The sequence below is a fragment of the Zonotrichia albicollis genome, chromosome 10, assembly GCF_047830755.1.
Source record: "Zonotrichia albicollis isolate bZonAlb1 chromosome 10, bZonAlb1.hap1, whole genome shotgun sequence".
NCBI lineage: Eukaryota > Metazoa > Chordata > Aves > Passeriformes > Passerellidae > Zonotrichia > Zonotrichia albicollis.
The window spans coordinates 18,812,583-18,829,950 of NC_133828.1; the positions used below are offsets into that span (position 1 = coordinate 18,812,583).

General features: G+C 42.4%; 1 protein-coding gene across 14 annotated transcripts in view; it reads right to left on the minus strand.

Moving 5' to 3' along the window:
- ANKRD44 (ankyrin repeat domain 44) overlaps positions 1 to 17,368 on the minus strand; it is a 131,966-nt gene that overhangs the window by 38,452 nt on the left and 76,146 nt on the right. For all 14 annotated transcript variants that reach the window (XM_074548219.1, XM_074548222.1, XM_074548221.1 and 11 more), the window contains exons 4-11: positions 16,599 to 16,669; positions 12,861 to 13,061; positions 11,524 to 11,611; positions 9,590 to 9,732; positions 8,040 to 8,252; positions 7,038 to 7,116; positions 3,758 to 3,872; positions 766 to 848 (exon numbers count right to left, since the gene is read on the minus strand). In XM_074548219.1, coding sequence (XP_074404320.1) covers positions 766 to 848; positions 3,758 to 3,872; positions 7,038 to 7,116; positions 8,040 to 8,252; positions 9,590 to 9,732; positions 11,524 to 11,611; positions 12,861 to 13,061; positions 16,599 to 16,669 — 993 coding nt within the window. The remainder of the gene's footprint in view (positions 1 to 765; positions 849 to 3,757; positions 3,873 to 7,037; positions 7,117 to 8,039; positions 8,253 to 9,589; positions 9,733 to 11,523; positions 11,612 to 12,860; positions 13,062 to 16,598; positions 16,670 to 17,368) is intronic.

Genomic DNA, 17,368 nt, shown 5'->3' on the forward strand with positions numbered 1-17,368 from the left:
ATCATTTTTCACATTTCTTTTATACCCTACAGGACTCGAGTTAAAGGGGAAAAGTAGTTGTAGGACATTTTACATGATAAGTAATGAAGGAGTTTTCTAGAAAACTCATATGATCTGAGTCAGGATTTTTTAACTCATAGGAACTCTTGCCTGGAAAAAGCAGAATCTGGGATTTGGCCACTGATTACTGAGTCTCTTGAAATGGATTCATAAGCAAGCTCTGGCTGCTTCTGCTTTGGGCTCTGGTGAGGATCCCAAGCCTGTTCTCTTGACACTACACTTCCACCCATTTTCCCTCTCATACCCCCAGAGCTTTGGCCAGCCTAAGTCCTTCACTACAGATTCAGATAAACACTTTAGCTGCATGCAAAATACATCATCACCATCAGTGAGATGTAAATCCCTGTGCCAGTGCAGACCCCAAGGAGATAATTTCAGAATTACTCCTTTGGTGGGCAAGGGGGAGAATCCCCAACGCAAAACAGGATCTCGCATTCCTGCAGTTTGGAAAGGGGTTCTAAATTCCCTCCCTCCCCAGAGTCTAAACTCTCTGAATCTGCTGGGAGAAAAGAGCTTTGGGCATGAACAACACAGGAATTACCAGCATGGCTTTGGGAAAGCCTTGCATGCTCTGGTGCACTGCCCCACACAGCCCAACACAGCAGCACTTTCATTAGAATAATTCACAACAAAGCATGGAAAAGGGCTGCAAGCAGCAGAGACAAACACTGCTGGAGTTCCAGGGACACTGGGGGATTTACTCACCCGATGACAACAATTTCCTGCAGCAGTCCGAATGGGCATTCAGTGCTGCTAAGTGTAAAGGGAACATGTTGTGGATCCCACACCTGAAAGGGACAACAGCCTCGTGAGAAAACGCAGGTTACATACACACACAGCACATCAAAAGCTCCTTCCAGAAAGGCAACATTTTCTCATGCTTTTCTAGGAAGATTCTTTCTTGGTGGCTGCCATTATTTTTATCTGTAGTTCCTTAACAGCCTTCTTGAGAGTTAAAAATATTCTGATGCAGCGAATCAGAATCTTGGCATTTTGCTTTGAACAGAATGTGGCAGGATGGTTTGCAAAAATTCCAGGCGAAGCCAAGGTAGGGGAGGAAGTAAGAGAGCAGATACTGCTTGGAGTCAATTGCCCAGTGAGCCACAAATTTCTGCACCAGCTACACACACAACTGCCATTTTGAGGGAAATGTAAATGCCAAAATCTTCTCTATATTATTTCTGAATCTCTTTTTTTTCCTTGCAGATGACTCTTTACACTTTCCTTTAGGCTCCCATATCAGTTTTCTTCCACAGCCTAAGAACTAACAATCTAATTTTCCTACTTGCTCCAGCTACTTTCCTCACCTCCCCTTTCACTTTTTCCTCCCTCTTTTCAATCACACAATAAACTTTCAGAGCAGACGTGATGGGTAAGAAAAGAAAGGGCGCCTTTAGATTGAGCCTGTTTATCAGCAGTCTAATTCCATATCAGGCAAACATGGAGTTTTTAAACAAGCTGAGCACTCAGCAACTTTAATTAATATCAGGAAATCATGCCAGTTCAGTCCCTAGGCATACCACTGCTCACTGTCTTAGAATACTTTTGGGTCTGGACATCTTGGTGTCTTTCATTCAGCATTGTTTTGTGCAAAGCATCTTGTTATTCTAGATATATTATCCTGCTGGCAGTTCTCCAAGTGCACATAAACATGGAGCCTCTGAAAACAACTAGCTTGACAAGATTATCATCTACTGTCTGCTCCAGCAGATTTTTTTTTAAATTACAAACTCCAGAACAATAGCAGATGGATTCCTATCAGTCCTTCACTTCTGCAAGACAATTGGTGGATGGGAGAATACGATCATCTCATGGGAGAAGACCTCAGATACAGACCCAAAGACAAAAGATTTTGTCTTTCTAGACACCATAAATCAGAATTACTTAGGAAACTTAAGACAATAATTAATGTGGATGTTTATAAATATATTGTGCTCTCTCCACGATTTTATGCATTAATGTATTTAACTTATTTGGGTTTGTTTTTGAAAAATTTATTATTTCCTGAATCCACAGGCCCATTCTTTCTCTGTCTTCACATGTCCTCCTTGCTGCTTCACTACACTGACTTGTGCTGCTGTACAAATTTGAATTTTGCTATTAGCAGCATCTATATCTTAGAATAAATCTATTAAGAGATGATCTGACAGCCTGTTCTTTGAAGAAAACATCGCAAGCTGCACTGAGCTGCTGCATCTGTACAAACAGTCTGCATTTTCTAGCCATGGATTCACTTATTTAAGGGAACATTGGACATTCCATATTGCTGTTTCTCCTTACACCCATTTCCCTCTGCCTCCACCTCCCCCTAGTTATCTAACACAATATTATTCATCTTTTTGGTCAAGATTTCCAGCAGATGTTTTTGGCTGGTCTCCACTGAAATCCACTATCTGCACATTTGCTACCCAGTGTGCCATTTCTGCAGTGGTGTTCACACTGGTTCCTCCCATCACTTGCACACTTTCCCTTGCAGTGCATTGCCTCAAAGCCTGGCCGAGCTGTCTGCACTTATTGCGAACAGTGCTGCAGAATTTTCTTTCCTAAACCTATTTGGGGAGCTCACCCAGAATTATTTACATGCAGCACATATTGAAAGCACATTTAGCACAGGCAGTAGCATCATTTCCATCTGCCTGCTATCTCTGAGCCAACTTCTTATTTCACTTATTTCTGCTGCTGGAAAAAGTATTTTATTTGATCAATGTTCCAGTTACCCAACTGTGAAATAGAAATTTCTAACTGGATAATCCTGATTCCAAGAGTGGAGTGGGCTATCCCAGTGCATCTCATTTTCCCCTAAAACCTCAAGATAATAGACAGTGACTGACTGTACTGGAGAAAGAGAGAGGAAAAACCTACACTTCTGTTAAGATACCAAGATCTTCATGCTGGCTATATTAATAAAACCCAGTGACACTAGGTGAAACCTAATGTGGAATTGCATTATCCAAGCCAATTGAAGATCTGTTCCACCTTCTGAGTTTGTAGGGTGACAGTTGTACTTAGCAAAGAAGAATGGGCAAATGTGTCACTTGCATGAACACCACCAAGCAAATAAACAAAATACTGAGAGCTGCAATTCTCTCCCAAATTCAAACCAGACATTTTCATTTGAAAGCAGGGTTTCCTAACTAGGTAAGTCAAAAGAAGTCCCTGATTTCTATGGTATGTTCTATGTGAAAGAAAAATTTTATTTTGGAGACATGTGAAGGTAATTTGCAAAACCTTAGATTCACGAAATCAGATGCTGCTCTGAAACACCTGGTACAGATATCCCTCATGGCACTGCATTACCCTAATCTCCTACCCCTGTGTTTATACTCCTTTTAACAGACCCTAGGAACTTGAGCATAACTAGACAATACTCAAAAATCCTCTCTGTGTATATATATATATATACACACACACACATGCCCACTTCATGTACATTACCACCACTGTCCCACATCAATGCTTCAGGGGGAAGAAGCAGTGCTTGTACAACTTGTAATCACACAAGTGGGCACAACAGGAACTGAGCAGAGTTTGCTGCCCTCCACACTTCCCAATCGTTCATATTTTAGTCTCATGTCACCCAGAAGTACAGTGCAATTATGCTTGTCAGTTTTAACCTCCCCACATCAGAAGCAGTTGTGTTTCCAGGCACTGGACACGACACTTGATCCTTGCAAACAGCTCCACTTGAGGCACCTACTTGGCAGTATCGGCTCCGCTGGTTATGAGGGTGTTGATCAAAAGCTCGTGTCCGTATCTTGCAGCCACGTGCAGAGGGGTGTTACCATCCTTATCTACACAGTCGATTTCCCCTCCTGCAGAAGAGATTTTCATACAGATTAACACTGAAAAAGTCACCGTGAATAAGGGACCACAAGTGCTGTTTGTCTCAGCACCATTAGCAGCCCTGAGCTGCTCTCTTAGCCACTGAGAGGAGGCACTGAATTTCCCAGAGCAAGGACCAGCACACAGCAAGCTCTCAGCTGTCAGCCATGGTCTGGCAGCAGCACCTGCACCTCCCTCTCCACCTGCAGTGGTGGCAATGGGATGATGTACAGGGGTCAAGTACGTGATTGCGATTTGTTGCCTAGCTAAAGGTACAAATGGGTGTCCTGAAATAAACTACAAAATAATCTGCTGAAACTGCACCCTCATTTGTAAAGGCATTGCCACTCAGCCTTATCTGTACAACAATGTAAATTAGAGTTCGCTCCGGAGGCCATCAGGAACACACTGCAAACAAATGTGCTGCGTGCTTTTTGTGTGTCTTACCAAAGCATAACCAAACAGTGCTTATGTAGAACTTTTCCTTTTGCAATTTAAACCTGGCATCTTATGTTTTATTCACATAAGCAGGAAAAATGGATTCTTTCTTTAGATAGATTACAGACAAGTCCCTGTTTTCTTTTTGGACCAAGAACTGTAACTTTCTCAGTCTCTCCTTGCCAGTCAGGTTTACTGCACTCCAACTATTCTCTCTTTCCCCCAGTCCTCTCCAGCTGGCCTGCATCCTTGTGGAAGCAAAAGCCAAAACCAGTACTACAGCTAACTCTCCCAATGCTGAGCTAAGCAAACAGGATTACTTCATGCCTGCTGGCCACACTCCTATCTGTGCACTCCTGGACATTGCACAGCACCATGGACATCCATTACCCACTTCTTTAAGCACCACAGCACTGCTGACTTGTGGCCAACAAGCTCCTGATCCTCTACAAGCCCCAGATCCCTTCTGGAGGGACTGCCACCCACCTGGCTGTTGCCATTCTGAACTTGTCCAGCTGATACTCCTGCCTCTGTGGGTGATTTTTCTTTTGCTTCACTTGCATTATAACCTCTGTCTCCAGTTCTACAGATCATTTTTCATTCTGACTCCACCTTCTGCCAAACAGTCTCTCCCAACCACAATTTTCTTCTCCAAATGTTAAAAGCACATTTCTATTCCATTATCCAAGCATTTAATGAAAATACTGGATAGTTCCAGACCCAGAAGGGAAACTGAAACTCCCTCACTACACCTTCCATTTCAACAACAATTCATTTATTACTAATCTCTGAGCGTAGTTTTACAACCAGTTATGCACTAGTGCTGCAGTATTTTAATACTCTGCTGGTTTGCAGTGAGAATGGTTCCTGAAAGCGTGTCAGAAGTCTTGCTAACACCAGGATATGGTAATATTTACTGCATGTCCACTATTCACAGGTGGTAACAGGGCTTAATTGCAACAGGAAGAGCTCTAGTAAAGCACTAGACAACATGCCCTGAGAATCTGTGGACACCCCATTCCTGGAAGTGTTCAAGGACAGGCTTGAATGAGGCTGTGAGAAACCGGATCTAGTACAAGGCATGCCCTCCCCATGGCAGACAGGCTACACCTAGATGTAGGTTTCTTCCAAACTTTCTAATTTCTAATTTTTTAATGGTGAATGAAGGTCAGTGAAACACTTGAACAGGGTCCCTGGGGTAGAGCATCCACCAGTGGAGGTCTCCACAACCAGAAACATGGAAAAGTCAGAAACTGTGCTGTGTTTACAAAGCCTATTAAACAGCTGTAGAAAAGAACTGTGATGTTCCAGCTTCCTTTACTCCTGAGAAATCTACACAAGATATTGCCCACTTTGGCTGACCTATGTAACATTCCCCAGCTTTCTTTTTCCTCATTTTTAAAGAAAGGTATCACACTTGCAGTTTTCCAATTTTAAGGTAATCCATTCTTCCTCTACAAGCTGCTAGAGACAGCAACCAGAAATTGAGACACAGTTAGCCAACTCATTAAGTACTGCAGAATGAAACTCTATTGCTTTAAATAATTCACATTTCTCTCTTCCCCAAGATCCCATGGCAATGAGGTATAAAGTCACTTGCAATGAGATCTGTGTACGACACTAAAATTAGAGGGGCAGAAAACCAAGAAAAGAAAGAAAGAAGTGAAACCCAAGTAAGTGGAAGAAGAGTACAGAGGCATGAGGGGCAGATGAAGAACTGCCAGTCCTTTCACACAGAAATCCAACAGCGAGCAAACAATGGCTCTAAGCCTGAGCCCATTAGATCAAACAACTAAAAATTGCAGTAAAGCACAGTTTCTTGCATTTTGCCCCTACCCCCTTTTATTATTACTTTTTTTTAATCCCAGGAGAGAGATAACAATTTGCATGATGACCTGAAAGAATCATGATCTACTGGAGACCTCCATTTAAAAACACAATCTTGTTTAAATGTGTCATTACATTTAAAGAACAATTGTTCAACTACTTCCAACATTTCACACTTCAATTCCAAGTTGGGATTTTTGGGGGGAAAAAACCAACAAAAACAACCAAGAAAACAGCCAGTGAACAAAGCCCAGACCATCCTGTCTCAGGTATTAGCCCAACCTGGGAAGCTTAAGTAAAGAATCAGTAACAGCAACCTCTGTCATTCAGAAACAGGCCTCTGCCAGATCTCCAACAAGAACAATTGCTATATTCTATAGTATTCTTGGACAAAAAAAGATGCCTGAAAAATGACTGATAATCAGGAATCCTGGCTATGCCAGAGCAAACAAGGTAGCACTGCTCCTCCCTGCTGAGTACATATTCAACACTTCATGGAGACAGTGGCAAGGGATGAGAAAAGCACAGCTGCTGAGTGCAGAGTAGAGAAAATGGTTTGAGCTCTTAAGAACACCAGGGCTCCCAAAGGAGGACAACTAGAAAATTGTGCATCCTTCTCAGCAGAAAAAAGACCTGAATACACCTCTGAACTCTTGCTTTCAGGTTAAGAATCTCAGTAGATCATCTGGACCACTGTCAGCTGGAAGATTATGGAATTTTGTCAGCAACCAAAATCTCGGGTTGCAATGACGTGATGGAATGAGAGCTGTCAGTTCAGCTCAAAGGCAGAAGTTCATGGAGCTGCCCTCTGGGCCAGAACAACTGAAGACTGCATCAGTGGACATGCCTGATGTCTCGGAGAGCCGCTCCAGGGGCTGACAGGGACTCACCATTCTGGATGAGCGTCTGCGAGCGCGTGAACCTCCCATGGACAGCTGTCATGTGCAGGGGGCTCTTCCCATCCTTACTCTGCCAGGAATGAAACACAGCACTGCTTTAGCACGTGCAGGCTTATGAAAGCAAAGATACAGTGAGTACACAGCAATGTTTTGGGTTTTACAGAAAGAAACTGAGACCAGGAAAGCCGAACAATGAGAAAATAGATGGGAGCGGTACCGGCCTCCCCTCACATCACTTATGTTTATTGGCATGGTTTATTGGCACCTTCATTGGCAAGCACAATCCCTAATTTCTTCTTAATAATTTTGAGTTTAAACAGTGCACTGGCTATTCACTGATCTTACAGGGTGTTAAATGCTGGAAGTTAAATGCCAGCTTCATAGATGGGAAACTGAAATTCAAAAAATTTTAACAAAAGTAGTCAAAATCTTGTATGAACTCAGAAGACCTCCAGTTTTGTAATACTTATACCAGTACCCTCTGTTGGATAACTGCAAGTTCCTTTCACCTTCATTGAGATGTGTAAGTTGTGCCTTCAAGAATATTCAGATATCCTAAGCAGAATCAAAGTTTGTAAGCTGGGGCTCTAAAGTAGGTAACAAGCAACCCTGGAAAGGGAACTTTTTGGAGTCAGGTTTAATTAAATTTATATTATACAGGGAAGAAAAACACTAAAAAGGAATAGTTCTTTGACTTAGCACCATTCCCTGAGATAACATTTTGACAGAGCTCTTGGGACTATATTTTAGTACTTTTTTGTGCCTTCATGAAAGTGATTGTCCTAGAGTTTAGAGTTCTCATTGTTATCAAGGCACTGCAAGCTCCCCTGCTGGGATGTAATATCACCCAAACAGTTTCATGATCAACATTCTCAGCATCATTCCAATTCCATCAAGGATTTAGAGTCATGCTGTAGCTGTTGTTACAATTTCCTCCTGAGATATGCAAAATAGGCTAAAGTAAAACTGTAAAGCTGGTATTTAAGTTTTTACCTGAATATTAACATCTGCCCCATTATTCACTAGCAGTTCAAGACACAGTGCTCCATGAGTGGAGGCAGCAGCAAAATGCAAGGGGGTGAATCCATTGTTATTAGGCTGATTTACATTAGCACCATAGTCAATCAGCTCATTAACAACAGAGTCCTGACCGTTGTAACAGGCAATGTGAAGTGCAGTATTTCCATAGATGTTCATCTCATCAATCTAAAATGAGACAAGGAGACAAAGTTAAAATTACAGAGATCAGCTTAGCGTTTATGTAATGCATCACACGCTGCAAATGGAAATAGCTGGAGGCCTGAACTGTCATAGGGCATAGCTCTCACCAGCACATTTCATCGACAAACTACACTCCCAGACAGCTTCCCTTGGAATGCTTTACCTTTCCTATTATTAACTTTTTATCCTGCTGACAATTTCTAAAACCAGTGTGAAGCTTAAAGCTGATAGCAGGACTATGTAATGACGATATTGATGACAAAATTCCTAACAAGCTGGAAAGATTTTCCATGTAAGTGGAAAAGCAGGATGAATCAAAAGCTCACAATCTTTATATTTAAAAAGATTACAACAGCGACTATTGAGTTTTTGTGAACAGAACCAGGCATAATGGCTGTTTCATTTTGGATAGGGAGTGGGGGTATCTGAGTGAAAACAATGTGAAAGTGCACAGATATTTACACTTCAATGAGAAACCACTTTCAGTAGTTCAGTATTATAAAGATGTAATTAAGATTATGTTACTTCTTGATGACCAGCTTAGTATTCAACTGCTGTTCTGTAAAACAGGACAAGAGAGATTGCACAAAAGACTCGGGAATGGCATGAACAGCCTTCCATGAAACACAGGCGTCTCTAAGATCATATCCCCAGTGGTGGAGAACGTGGAACTTAATGGGACTAATTAGCATGGCACTGTTGATAACAGGAAACAGCTATTCCCCTTCGCAGCCAACAGCCTGTGAACATGAACTTCTGATAATTTTCTGGCAGGTCAAGTCAGCTGAAAATACCATGGCAAAAGCAATGTCTTTATTATGATTAACTGTCTGATCAGGCTCCTCTGGTCATCTCACCACTGCTTTGAGGAATTGGCAATAACAAGAAGTCTGTGCCCTGAAAACCAAAAGTTATTTTCCAGAGTGAAAACAATCTATCAGCTACAGAGGAAATACAGGTCTGTAAACTGAAACAGCCTGAGCTGCTGTTTAGTAAAGTACTCAGTGTATACATTGAGAACAACCATTCATTGTATCAAAGGAAATGCTGACCCAAGGAAAATTTCAATACTCCATCTTCTTCTGCAGGAACAGGATATATCTCCTGATTCTTTCAGCAAGGTGGCCTGCAATTTACTGTCCTTATCAGCCTTTCTTTAATACAGAATATCTCCAGACTCTTGAACCAATAAACCACATGAAGAATGAGGTGGTCTGGAAAATGGGACCTCTTTTCTTTAGAAGTCCCTCTCTTTAGCAGCATCCATAAGAAAGAGGACAAGACTATCTCTAAATAGAAATAAAGTGCACATTACCACATACCTCCACCCCCAGGTTAAGGAGTTGTTTCACAATGTTAATCTGCCCATTGGATGCAGCTGCATGAAGTGGGGTGTAACCCTTCTTGTCTTTACAAGTCACTTCTGCACCATGATTAATCAGTAAGGCAACAACTTCCAGGTGACCTTCAAAAGATAAAAGACAGTAATCAATGAATAGACCATCCCACAGCATCACTTCTCCCAGATTGCTGCTTTATTGTTAACACACTGCCCTTTCACTGCTGTTTCAAAGTGCTCCCACAGTTTTACAGCTGCTGGAAGGAAGAAAAAGCATTTTTATAAATGTTTCTAATCCTAGCTCCAGGCCTTGTGAAGAAATCCATGCATTCACCTTCTCCAAATGTGTCAAATTTCTCTTTACTGAATTGATTTTCCAGTTGCCAAAAGAACAAAACCACACCTCTTTTCCATTTATTTCTCTCAAGCTAACAGTGTGTTTTATTCTCCCTTTTACAGAGAAAGTGATACAGTGAGCACAGGAGCATGGCAATGCAAGTCTCCCAAAACAGCATCCTATTGATGTCACCTGCAAACACAACTGCTAACACTACTTGGGTTTTGTTAGAGATAAAAAATAACCTTAATAAATTATAAAATTAAAAGGAACAGTCTTATTGCTTCATGCTGAGACAGAACTGTCTGCCTTAGAATTAAACATTTATTACGTCAAACACCACACAAAGTTGTGCTCCATCGGGGTTGCACAGCACTTTCATGACAAGGGCAGCTCTGTCATGTACAGGACCTAGGAAACCATATGTACAAAGTCTATAGATAATGAGTGTCCCAAAATAATTAAATATTCCAGAAACTCTGTGAGGGTTTATTTACAGTGCTCATCTAATTATCTAACTTCTGTCTAAAATGCACTACAGACTCCATTGCTAATTTAGGCCTTAGATGTTATCTAAACACTTTTAAAAGTGCATCATGAATTTCTGAAAACATTTAAATGGAAAAGAGGCGTGGAATTGCACAGCACAATGTAAGAGCCTTTCAAATCCAGAGAGTGAAGTTCAAAGCTCGTTAGCTCAAAAGCCACATCAGAGTTGTTGGCAAGAGCCTTTCCATCTGTGTCTGTGTATATCAAAAAACCACACAATATGCTTTTCTCACAGTTGGAAATCTCCTATTATCTCATTCCTAAAAGTGCCAGGATTAAAATAAAGATTTCTGACATGTCAAATAAAGAGTTCCTGGCTGAGGGTGCACAGCTCCCCACCAACTGCAACCTGAAATATACAGCTTGGCCAACAAAAGCTCTTGAACAAGCAGGACCACTATCACAGATGATCTTGTATTTTAAAATTATAATGTCCCAATGTAAGAAATTTGCCTTTAGCTTGAAAAGAATGATAAGGCAAACTGTTTGAATTAAGCAGCACTTGATAACACCACTTATTTTTTGGGGAGATATTCAGTTGCTCTTGTCCACTCTGGAATAAAAGGTGACAATATTCTCCTAACAGGAAGAAAGTGTCTATTGTGCATTTCCTAAGAATATCATTACCTAGCTGCTTATACACTGCAATAAACCACTAAATTTTTGATCACACTTGCCTGCATTTCACTGAAAGTACTTTTTAGTAAAAACTGAAATAAATATAACCTGGGTTTTTTTTCTAGCACAAATATAGCTCAGGTTTGACTTAGAGTCGGGATAAGAAGACCAAAATGAAAAAGCAACACAAAAACCCCACAATTAACTGTCTTAAAAAGGAAATCACAGCCAAGATCTTCCTAGCTGCAAACCCATAAATGGACAGTGTTTATTTAGATCAGCTGAACCCTTCCCTCTTCAGGGTAATTACAACACTCCTTTTCAATGGCCAGGTCTGCTCCAGTCCATTTTAAGACATGCAACCCATTTGTAAATAGGAAATGAAAAAGGAGGAGCAGCAGCCCAAGCCTTACCCATGTACGCTGCCCAGTGAAGAGCTCTTCTGTCCTTTTTGTCAAAAGCATTGATGTTTGCCCCCTTGGCCAAGAGCAAGTTCACCATCTAAAAGTAACAACAGAAGATAAATCAACCCTCAGACCACAGACTTGAAGATTTATAACAAATCAATCTTGCAATAAAGCTGGTATCACAAAATGGTACATCTGAATGATCATTTCTGATGTTCTCTATTAAAAAAAAATCAGATTAGGACAGTTAGATACAGGAATTACTGTCTCTTTCCTACAGTCCAGTGTTTTAAAGGACAAACACTGTCACCATCTTACAGGACCTACCATTCCTCTTTCTTCTTTTAATTACCGTACTCATCAACTCATCAACTTTTGTTGACAGAAGCTTACTGTTCCAGTCTAAGAGTTTTTATTCCCTACCTAGATCTTCAGGTGCAGAATGGGAAAATGAGGACCCTTAAACCCAGATCTAAAGACTAGCAAAACTTAGGAGGCAAAAATCTAGGGGCTTTATTTACGTAAGATTTTTCATACCATTAAATAATACTAGGAAGGTTTGCCTGTATAAGTAGGGAAAAACAGAAGCACATTTTCTAGAAGGCCAATTAGAAAAGCAGAGCGACTGGACCTTGGACAGTTGCATGTCTCTTCAGTATGAAATCAATCTACCAGTTTTCCCTTCTTTCCATTCTGCCACTCTTATTTTCACAGGCACTCCAGCCCCAAAGAAGCCAGGAGACCCTGGAGCTGCTGGAAGCAGTGGCACAGCCATCTCTCCATCTCTCCAGGAGTGCATGCACATCTGACTCACACCCTGGTTCTACACAGCCACTGCTGTGTTCCTGCAGGTAGGAAACCCATCCTGCAGTTTGGGAAGCAGCCAAGTGACAGCAACCCCAGGGCTCAGGGACACAGGGCTCTGTCTAGACCCAGCCATAGCAGGTGTAGACTGAGCACTAGAGTTGAGTCTAGACTAGTACTAGACTAGAGTCTTGTAGGGGGATACAATGTAAGAAAATAAAGACAGTGCAGAAGGTAGCCTCACACCTGAGGGGTTGCAGCTGTACCAATCACCAAAGATTAGGAACAGGCCTGCCCTTAACAGGCCACAGCTGTGTCCCGTGAGGATGAGTGCTATAAAAGAGTGGGTTAGCTGGTTGAGAAGCAAGCTGGAGTTTGTTGGCTGTGCTGTGAAGAAGGAGGAGTCAGTGCTGTGAGGAGCTGCCCATGAGAAATCACCAAGGAGGTATGGAACTGTTACAATTAGATAACGACAGAGTCCAGACTGAGCCTAGTGCAAGAGTAGAGAACGAGGCAGGAGCGTGGCTGGCGGCGCTCACCTCGATGTGGCCGTTGAGCGCGGCGTGGTGCAGCGCCGTGCGCCCGCCGCGGTCCGACACGTTGACGCTGCTCAGCAGGGGGATCAGGATCTCAGCACACTTCACTGCCTTGTTGGCGGCTGCCACGTGCAGTGGGGTCTGCCAGTTCTTGTCGCGGGCGTTGACGTCGGCCGAGTGCTTGATGAGCACCTGCACGGCTTCCTGCAAGGGCAGCACAGCCACAGCCCTCAGCTCCAGCAAACGCACAGCGCTGCCCCAACAGCTCCGGCACCCAGCTGAGGGGGGCCAGCAGAGGCAACAACAGCCATCCCAACCACCTCCCAGCCTTGTGGAATGGCACTGTCCATTCCAATGGCCCAGCACACATCGCCTCTACTCTCAGTGAGAGCAGTAAAAAGGCCTCACAGTCAAAACTTGCTGGGTGGATTTGAACATGTCCTATGCAGACAGCCCATCCTGTTTGGTTGATTAACCATCAGTACCTCATAACTGTGCTTCCAGTGAAGAAATTAACTCACTTGAGCTATTCCTGCCATCACTGTTGGCCCAGCCTTGGCCAGCAGCTGGACAACCTGGAGCTGCCTGGCACTGGCTCTGTCCAACATGAAGAAGCTTCTCACAGACAACACCCCCACTACCCCACCCTTGCCACACAAACCCAACACACACTGCTACAAGGATCATCCACAAAATGAAAAGCATGTCAAAATAACAGCGAAGTGCTGCACATTTTATTCATAAACAGGAAAAAGGAGAAAATAAAGAAGAATGTGTGAAACCAAAACTTTAGCTTTTCAAAAACATGAGAATTCTGGTGTCCCCAGCTCAGTATTAGCATTCCTTTCCTCCCCAAGGCCTAAGCATAGGCCAAGGGTCTGGACTGCAATATCCATTCTGTCAGCCTGAGACCAAACATCTTTTAAGGTTAATTTTGTTGGTTAAAAGTAAATATTTCCCAATGAGAAAATGTACTGTTCTCTCTTGAGAGCCTCTCTTGCTGGAGAACTCATAATCAGTTCATTTCTGCTTCTACTCATGCATATGCCATTAAACAAGACAGACAAAAACTACACATTTTTCTCAAAATTGCATTTCTTTTCTTCTTCCTTTTTCTCCCCAGAAACAAACAAAATACAGAGGAACTACTGGGACACAGTAGCATTCAAGCAGCCTTGTCTGATAAATACAACTCACATCTGGTATGTGGGAGAGCCCTAGTCCTACAGAGTACCTTATTCTTTTTCCACAAACTGCACAGTTTTCTGTTAAGCCCAGCCAAAATTTTATTAATAAATAACAAACACATACTGTATGTTTACATAGTACTTTTATATCTAGAATGGCCCAGGAGAGTGCCTGCAGTCTGTATCAACACTACATATATACTGGGAGTTTTATGTCTTTGTCCTCAAATGATCTCAGCAGTTTCATTTTCTACAGCCATCTCACAAACTCTCCTCTAACAGATTTGTTCAGTGAGTGACACTGCACCAATAATGATATATGACTGTTGATGTCTCAATAGGATTTTGTTTTTTAAATTACTAGGCCTACTATTTTAAGAGTCATTTCAATGCAATTCACTGGAGACCTACGCAGCTGGGACATGAAGTCAGCAGGAAACTTCATGCACTCTTAGTGAAAGAAAAAAAAATGTTAAAGGAGAATTTTTAGAAGTAAATAATAAGGACTGAATATCCGAAGCTAAAAATACTTAGATTTTAAAATAAAAATATTTACATATTTTTGTTTACATCTGCAGTCTGCTGCTCTTTCAGATTTGGAATCAAAAGTTAAAATCCTAATGGAAAAGTTTTAATTCTATTGTTTTTAAAGCATGAGTTTTACCCTTTTATTATAGTTTCTCCCTATGCATGCAGTGCCCAGCTGTGGTGTAAGCCTCTGCAGTCATTGTCTCTAGCTATCCCAATTTAACAAATTGAAATCTCTAAACTTTTTTAAACTGTTTAGGGCTGAAAGCTGATATATCCATTAACAATCCTACACAGACACCCTAAGGGTTACTGATTTGTAAATAAACATAAATCCCTAAAGCCCCTGAAAATCATCAAGACATAAGTAAAGAAGAATCCATTCTTTTAACCAACATATAAAAGGATTCAAGGAGATAACTTCTGAATCCTCTGAAATCTTCTAGTAAAAGACTGATAATAAAATTTGTTGGTGATCATTCTAAAAACAACTGTGCTTACAAGAACTTCCAAAACTACACCAAGTCCTACTGGTCAGCTTCTGGACCACCAACTCATCTTCTATCAATGGGAACTCTGAATTCACCTACTGCTATCTATTGCTATCACCATCAAAGCTGCACATTTGCTCACTTGTGTAAGAAGGCAAAAAGCAGCACTGAATAAGCCTCAAAAATAATAAATCCTGTTTCCAAATTGTTACCAAAAGTAGCAATTCTAGTATAAATAATGAAGAAAAAATGGCGGGAGAAGAAAGCTGAATGTGTTTATGAAGTATACCATGAAGAGGGATGAAAGGCTGATGCCTTCCCCTGCCGCCTCACTAATGCCCCTGGGTACTCACTGAGAGGTACCAGAACTGCCAGCACACTTTCTCATTGTGCTTCAGCTGACAAAGAGTTAAAGATGAGACACAAAGCCAAAGAAAGACATACATTTTCTGCAAGGACTGTGGCTGATGATAAAATCATGTACTCTGACACATCCAAAACCAGAAACCAAGCACGCTGCAATTCCTGCATCAGCAAGACTGTGGCTGATTTTTAAGGTTTAAGTCTGATCTTTGTTTCCCAACATGGCTTTTTGTATTTTGCCTCATTACAGCATTCACAGTCTATCAGATATTCCTTTCAGAGGGTTCCAGGGGATGCCAGCAGCTGGGAAGCTCAGCCAGCAGCCTAACAATGCCCGAGTTCAGAAGCGAGCCCAGGATTCCTGCCTCCAGGCTTGGCAAGCGCTGGATTGTTACAGAGGTGATTCGAGTCCATCAGGCTCTGGAAGACAGCCACCCTCTGTCTGCTTCACAACCCCTCCCCTCATCCCCAGCAGCCAATTCAGCCTGCAGTTGGGCTCACTGGTAATGAAGTTTTGGGAGGGTGAAAGTAGACAGGGAGGTCCACAAAGGAAAGCCAAGAATAATGGTGCAGTTGGAAACAGAGTAATGCCCGAGCTACACTCCCAGTAGTTATTGATGCTCCTTTTTAAGACAGCAATGGAAGGGGTACAACACGATCCCAGAATAATTCTATTTGTCGAGCAGAAGAAACATGGGCAAACCCTCCCTTCTGCATGAATCAAATGCATTAACAGAAAACCTAACGGATGCCTTGAGATGTAATTAACCAAAACAAATTATGTGGTAATGCATGTTGGATCACATCCACATCCACTCCCTTCTGGCACACACACAGCATGCACACACCCACAGGGATCCATTTCTCTTTTTTCACCACCTGAAGATAGTGTGGGCATTGTAGACCACTGTGGACTCTATCCCATGTGAGTCCTGCTCACTGCTCCCTGTGACTTGCTAGGGTAATGTAAGGCAAGGCGGGAATCAAGCACACGAAGGCTCAAGAGCAGCTACAGGTAACACGGAAACACTGACCTCCAGCTGCAAAGCCCTGCATGCAGGAAATGCCTTCCCTCTTTGCATGCCCATGCCACCCACCACAGCTCTGCAGGGTTTGCCCTTCCCCCAGCACGTTGGTCATGTGCAAAAGCAGGGTAATCAAATCTTACTCACTTCACTTCTGGAAGCAACTGCTCGATGGAGAGGAGTCAGCCACATGTTGTCCTTGGCATTGACACGAGCTCCTGCAAGCAGACAGCAGAGGTTACAGGCACGCCTTGGGAGCCCTGCCCAGCTGCTTCCCAGTGACCAGAGCTGAGTACTCGGCACTCTCCGTGCTCCCCAGGACTCTCCTGGCACCATGCTCACCTTGAAAATGCATTAACAGATGTCAGATAGAAAAAGAGGGATTCAGAAAGAAAAGAACCAGCTAGATAGGACTATTGTTAGAAATTGCTTTGTTTACAGGACACGAAAGAAGCAAGGTTTGTTGGAAGGAATTACCTATGTATGCATGTACACATGTGTCTATGTGGATGTATTTTTTTAGATCAACTGATAGAGCTGGGGGGAAGAAAAGCACCCTTTGCTTAAAGCACTTTGCCATCTGCAGACATGAAAGGAACTAGCCTGAGCAACCACTTCTTGTTTCCAGCTTCATCAGGCAAACCACCAAAAAATAATCACTTCCCTGCTTCACAAATCCTGCTGGGATCAAGAATACAGGACCAGGAAATGCTCAGGTTGGAGACAGAACTGGGCACTGACTACATCAGGTTCTGTGGGTGTTCCTGGGCAAACAACAGAAGAGCAGGGATGAAGAACACAACTCATCTGCCTCCTCTGCAGTTCAGTGCTAACAGGTGCTCTGACAAGAGCAGCTGGGCAAGAGGATGGATTTGGGCTGGCTTGCCAGAAATAAGGATAAAGGAAGAATATTTGAC